At 35.8% G+C, this 7321-nt stretch overlaps 1 protein-coding gene across 1 annotated transcript; it reads right to left on the reverse strand.

The window, feature by feature from the left end:
• Window positions 1-2455: 2455 nt before the first annotated feature.
• On the reverse strand, window positions 2456-3255 carry LOC103772321 (chromosome unknown open reading frame, human C9orf3; the record flags this gene model as incomplete). Its single annotated transcript, XM_008939649.1, has 1 exon — window positions 2456-3255. A coding segment is annotated over exon 1 (800 nt), but the record flags the coding sequence as incomplete, so codon positions are not given.
• Between the last annotated feature and the right edge of the window lie 4066 nt (window positions 3256-7321).

Raw genomic sequence — 7321 nt, forward strand, 5'->3', positions numbered from 1 at the left:
TCAAAGGTACTCTTTCACTCCTAATCCCATAATGAGGAATGAGCTCCATTCCAGTTTCTCATTAGTACCAACAAAAACATTAACTAATTTATGACAGCACTAGAAGTGGGAATAAGTAGGGCAGAAAAAAAAGGTAGGAGGAATCTCCTATTAGAGGTGAATTCACAAGGCAGTCTGCTCGTAAAATTACCTCTTTAATTTTAACCCAAAGGTGTTTAATCCTTTTTTTTTTTTTTAAATATGTGGGATCCTAGAATATCTGAACAAATAAGGATTCTTAGCAATGATCACGAGAAAGCATTTAATTCAAAATACACTGGTAGTCATGCTAACTCAACACTGCTACATACTCCTGAGAGTCAGACAAAACTGCTTGAACACCTTGACAAGCTGACAAAAAGTTTCTCCTTCCCAGTGATGAAAGATGTTTTATACACACCATTTCTTCCACACAGTGGTTGTTGTGGTGTCTAAAATACATTTTTATTTTAAATAATTCCATAATAGTTTATATTAGTAAGTATAATTCAAATAAAAGTATAATTTTATCACAATTGCAACATTACCTTTAGTTTGAAACCCCACTAGTGTATTGGGCTAGCAAACAATCTAAAACTTCTGAAACAGAACTGTTCTTTGTTCAAGACAAACATATTACAAACATTATAATAAATATTTTTCCCCACATTTTAATAATTATTAATCACTGCTAAAGATTACCTGCCAATTTTAAGAACTGATATCGTCCTTGTAAGTATAACTTTTCGAGAGACAAAAAAGTGTGTATATTTATACACAGGTGTATATCTACGTGCATACCTACATAGACTCACACACATACTCTATTCCTTTACTTTGCCTCCTTTTCAGTATTTCCAGAGAAAGGTGCCAAAAAGCACATAATTTAAAAAAAAAAAAAAAAAACAACTTTTGAGGCCAAAGAAAACCCTTCCTGTTGATCATTAATGTACTTTCCAGTATCAAAAGCCCAAACAGGGAAATGTTGAAATTCCACATGTTCAGTTCCTCTACTGAAAACAGAAGAGCGCCCACTGTGTTAACATCAGGTTTGCATATACATATTTCAGTTTGCCTAAACGCATCCCACAAAGCTTTGTTTTAACAGATTTTTCTCTGTGTGTATTATAATACATCATTGTTTAAAACAAATATAACATAAGCCTTTATAAAATAGTACATAGGTTAAATTTCAAAACATTGTACTAGTGTTAAATTGGAGGAAACATATGAATTGACCACACAATGATTGTTACTCGCTTCACTTTTCTTCAGGGTTAGAACCACAGATTATAGACTCCTCTGGGAAAGGATTTGACATCTGCCTAAAAAAGCATGATGTGCATACCCTGTGAGAATACAGTTTAATAGTACTTCCCCCATACATTATAAATGGGCTTTATTTTTAGAAAGGGAAGGAAAAACATGACAACATTTTGTACAATGAGCTTTACCTCTATTTATGGGTTCATCACAATCAGAATTTTACTTTAAAATGTAGCAAGAAAGATTCTAATGACTGTGATACAAAAACTTATTTTCTGATAGGCACTAGTTTCTGGAAATAAACTGAAAATAAACCAGCTTGAGACTATTTGCTACCATCAGAGTGCCTGACACATGTCAAGCCATCTTTCCCGATTCATTATCGATTCACAAAATTCCATGTGTTTGTGTACAAATGCCATGAAATGTCTCTGAAGTAAGAATAAACTTTGCTTCTGTTTTTTAGGGATCATAAAGAACCGATGTCCATTAAAATCTATCTTCGAACATTACAGGAAAACAATTACCGCTGTAGAAGTCAAGAGCAGCCTGTACTTTCCCTCCTATAAACAACTTATCTTGAAGATTTCTGTAGTTTATTGCAGTTCGTTTGCTATTATCAACATACTTTACATCATAGATGAAGGAGATTTTAAAAAGTTGATTGTGAAAGACTAAACAGGAAAAGACTGCATCTCTAAACTTATTGCAATATTTATAAAAGACTAGTTGTTAAGCAATTATATTAAATACTATGTATACTGACCTTTATGACGTATGATCAGTTGTGTAAGCCAGGAAGGAAAAAGAACATACAGTATTAAGTGAAAATAACCTGTTATGCATACCTTCTCTTCCCCTGAATGATCAAATAACGTTTTCCTGCACATACTTACTTCAATACACAACAATTTATGAATCCCACTTTTAGAATGAGCAAATGCAATCACTTAAGACAGGCCTGAGGTCTGCAAGTTCATTGGGTTTTCTTGAGAAGATAGTTTGTCTGTTCTCTTAGAGATCAGCCACAGGATTTGAACCAGGCGTGAAATGAGAACAACAGAACAGGATGCTCATCATCTTCACAGCTGCTCACCATTACACGACTCTACACTCTTGCACCTACGTTTAAAAATAATGCATGCAAAGTGTTCAGCTAATAGTTACATACCTGCCACTCTGGTCTGTAGTCCATGTAACAGATCTGCCTTCTGGTTTGGTTTTGTACCATATTCTTATTGCATGAGGAAAGTCTGCTGGAGTCTGAATTCCTGATTTCCTTATCTCCAAGCTCCAAGTGCCAGTAGTAAACAGAAGGTCTCCACAGCCAGGCGCCTGGCTGCAGCAAGTTAAATAATATAGCTGTTCTTTCCAGCGATCTGACGGTAAAGTCACTAGTTCGCGCACAATCTGATTCCTGAGATTTTCCAGCTCCTTTGGAACATCAGTTAGCTCAGCAGGCCTTGTGAATTTTTCAATGCCTGACACGGCAGCAACATCTACCTCCTCAACCTTTAGCACAGACAAATCACAGCAGTCCAATATCAGTAGAAAATCCTTGTTCCCATGATTCTCTATGTCATCCTTTGAAATAGAAATCCCATCAGTCTGTTCCTTGTTGCCACGGTTACCATTTTTTTCAGAAGTATCTTCTTCACCTTTACCACAAACAGCAAAATCATTACATTCCATTTTGGATGAACAGGCTCCCACGTTTGTCACAGGAATGTGGCATGGTTCAGATGCCCTCATTTTACACGTTTCCTTAAACTGTGACTGGCAGCCCTCTTCACCAGTACTGCTGGTTCTCCTGTACCGGCTCCCAGTCTCAAAGAATAAAACTATGCTGCCTTCAATAACTTTGCTTTCAAAATCCACATCCAAGTCCAACACATAGTGCTTTACAAGCATGTAGCTAGTGTTGGCCATTAAGGGCAAGTCATCCTTCATGGGGTCTAGCTGTGCCTCCATGTTTCAGTGCACTGGGCAACAGTTTCACAAAGTCTTAGACATTTCGTACATATGATGTACGTACGTATGATTTTGTACATAAAGAGCCAGGATATTCAGTCTCACGGTGCCAAAAATAATTTTCATTAATAATACAGTATTGAAACAAATCACAGTTCCTCCACTTCTCACATTCTAGGGGGGAAAAAAAAAAAAAAAATCAGACAACCACACAACCATTTCTGAAATGCACTAAATCTGAAAGTTATTTCAAGTCCAGCTGCCTTTATTAAAAATAGTGCAGCCAAAGGGTGTTTGCGTTTCCACAGAATAGCACTGAGCTAGTTGCTTCAGACTTTGATGTCAAGAACCGCTGGCTTTATTCTTCAGAGACCTCAAGTGATAATATTTCTGGACAGCTCTTATAAACTGAAAGAAAACACACTTTACTATAGGCCTCCTGTTTACTCTTTTCAGCCACGATAATCCTTTAGAAAAGACACATCTGATTTAATTTATTACTGCACTGTTTGGGTTTAAGGTTGCTGTGTTTATTGCAAATATATTACTCAAAAGATAATGATCATTTTTCTACTGTGATTCTAAGTAACAAGTCAGCCTAAATCGCGTCTTATGTCTTAAAATTTTAAAGTAATGAATTCCCTACATAAGGCATCTCCATGGATTAATATACTTTTACATTACAACCGCTTTCATATCACCACTTCAAGTAAATTACAAGAAAATGAGCCAATTTACTATGAGTGCATTCCAACTATTCCTTTGAGATTTCTTACAAAGATTTCTCAAATTTATAGTTAAATACTTAAGGTATATGATTACATCTCAATAGCTGGAAACCCATTAACACTTGGGATAACAGCATCTTACAGAAAACAAAAGGCCTTCTCACTGGAAAATACGCAAATAACTATAAAAGCAAGAAAATATTGAAGTGCATCAACATTTGTTGTAACAACAGGAAGACATTCATCAAAGAAATTTAACTGTCACGCTTTCCTTGTTTTGGTATGACCATTGAGCTGAAGTTATGCACTTTTAGCTCACTTATATCCTTTTTGTCTACTTTCTGGACTAGAAATAGAAATCAGAGGAAGAAGAAACTATTAAGAAATGTAGTTGTCTCCCTGCCAGTTCAGTGACACGTTCATGATGGGCAGCCAAGTCTGTTTTTAAAAGTGCCTTAAGTGAACAGAAACTCCCTTGTGACACTGTTTTACAGTTTCACTGCCTAATCATAGACTTCTGTGTCCAAAGTCAGTTTTTGTGGAGTTCTCAAAGTCGGCACAGAGAACTTGGATTCCCCCAAGAACTGCATTTCTTTTGTATGACTCCAGGGCATGCTATCAACCTAGCATCAGTAAGTGAGAGACTCAGGCCAAGAAATTATCCATACTATTCCCTAACTAGATTCACACAAAGCACACAAAACATAGCAAATCTCTCCCTTCTTTGATGGCCTTCTACCAGTCAGAAACAGCTCTCACAGAGATATCTTTGAAGACAACTGAAGAAACATCTTTCACTTTTGTGTCAACCCTCCTGCAGTTTTGCACACCCAAGGGCACTAAGCGCACTTCTGAAGGTCCTCTTTCTACTGAAATATCCCCAGTCAATTCAGAATAATTTTTAAGGTTGCCTGCAAGAGACATTAATTGCATCTTTAGAGCTGCTTCCAGTAGGTACTTCTCTTTTTGAGAGTTTTCCCAAAATTTTTCACCTAATTTAATCTTCTTCTTTATCATAACGTTTTACTATTTTGAGTGCTTTCAAACTTCACATAAGTGCAAGAAAACACTCTGCAGTGCCTTAACTGATGTGCACATCCATATACTTTCAGAATTAAACCTTGCATCATGATCCAAAACAAGATTCATGAGTCCCTGCGGAGTGGTGGTGATTTCAGTGTGGCTTTCCAAAGATAACTTATCTCATAGATACATTTGTGCAAAGTTGATCTGTGTTTTGCCAGTCTGACTTAAAAAAAAAAGTAAACCTAAAACAGAGGAAGGTAAAGAATTAAGTACCCTGAAATGTATATTGGACCCTAATATCACCATAATGATTGCTTTCTATTTCACTTAAGGAAGTCTGAGAAACAGCACAGAAGTGGAACGAAAGCATTTAGGAGGACTTGTAAGAAAGGCTGAGGGAAGACTGGGCAAACCTCACCTTACTGAATGAGCAATGGCCATTAAAATTATGTTCTTGTCTTGACACCTAACTGGGAATATCAGTAGAGCAAACAAAGGTTCTAAACGCTGTGACATGAGCAGCACGTCTACAATGTCTGTGCATATGGCTGTGGACTGAACGTCATGTTACCTAGATTTTTTCCAACCACCTAAACCTCATGACTTCTGTCAGGTTAGCTAAGTATTGGTGCTAGAGAAAAGGCATAAAATAGTCTGGCGGGGAAAATAACCAATCCCTGTTTTGCACAAGTACTTAGGTTTTCTCATTCGAAAACCAAGTATAATATAATACTGATACATTTCATAAAATGTGAGTACAACACTAAAAATAAATGTTTGTGCTACATAAATCTTTATATCCCTGTTTTTCTGTTTTCCATTTGGAAGATGTGATCAATTTGTACCTCAAAAGTATTACAATGACACTAACTTACTTTAAATTGTCAGCTACCATGGTAAGAAGCACCTCTAAACAGCTTAAAATAAATAGCAAAGGTGCGGTTCAAAACCTCATTTATTTTGTAGAGGACTGTCAGGTTTATTAAACATTAATTAACAGGGCAGATTAAAAAGTGACAAATAGCGCCAGGTAAGTAAATGCAATCCACATTTTTTTTTAAAAAAAGGGGGAGGAAAAAAGCATTATAAAAAATTATATTTATCTACATAAATCCTCTTCAAAACTATTAATACCAAAACAAAATCCATGAGGTCTCAGAGACAACCGAAGGCTGATGAGGCTTAAAAAACATGCAGAGTGGACATTTCATTTTTTACAGTTGAACGTTTCAGATCAACCCTTCTGTTCAGTGGAGATGACACATCTGATCATGTTTACAAACAGCAACAGACAAGAGGAACATACTTGTAGACAAGTAACAAGTATTACTGTGTATACTCTTGACACCGAACTTTAATTCAGCTGTAACACTGTGTCTGTTTAATGGTATCTCAAATCACCCTAACTTTATGTATCTGACCTCTTAAAAAATCTAAGTAGTCTATTGCCAAGCACTAGTATGTGAATTTAACTCCTGAACTTCTGAAGTATTTTTAATTAACTATTTTCAAGGAGTCTACAGAACATTAGAACTGGTGCAGCAAATCCTGGTAGAATGTCTCAGTTTTATCCAAGGAAAGACAGGAATGAACTGTTTATTTGGTCACTTAAATAGGCAGCCTTCTTAGTATCAAGAAAAAAGGTAAAAGATCAAGGCAATTAATGACTATACATCTAACCTCTGCAGCAATGATACAGATCACACAGGAATCACATTAAAAGAAAAACAGAAATTAAACCAAGTGAAAAAAAAAAGGAAAGTTGAACTCCAATAAAAGAGGATAAAATTACTACAGAATGCAATATCAGAGCTAAAAAGTTGCTGTTTTTTAAAAATTTCTTAAAATGACCATTGTGAAAATGTGTAACTGAACACGACAAAAAGATACACATGTATATATACATTTATTCAAATGCTAGGCATTCTGACCTTCGATCTCAATCAGTTCTATTTCAACAGTATTGTAAAAAACATGCTCTTATTTTGTTTGAAGTTTAGCATCCACACATAGACTGTCTCCCACTGGTCCAGTATCACTAAATTAGTGAGATAAGAAAGAAGCTATGCATGCACTCACAGAAGCAAGAGGTTGTAATGACAGGTACAAGAGACAGGTAAAAATTAAAAAAAAAAAAGGTGTAGCTGTGCAACAATCAAATGTGCTTGTCAACCCTATTACTTTCCTGTTTATCTGAACTTAGGGAGTTTAACAGAGCAGGTTGTAAATAATTATTTAATTTATGGTTTGATTCCAACTGCATTTGACTAAATCCAGCTTCTACCTTCAATCAAGTCTTTCCAAAAATGTAA

The sequence above is a fragment of the Merops nubicus genome, unplaced genomic scaffold (assembly GCF_000691845.1).
Source record: "Merops nubicus isolate BGI_N331 unplaced genomic scaffold, ASM69184v1 scaffold14874, whole genome shotgun sequence".
Taxonomy (NCBI): Eukaryota; Metazoa; Chordata; class Aves; order Coraciiformes; family Meropidae; genus Merops; species Merops nubicus.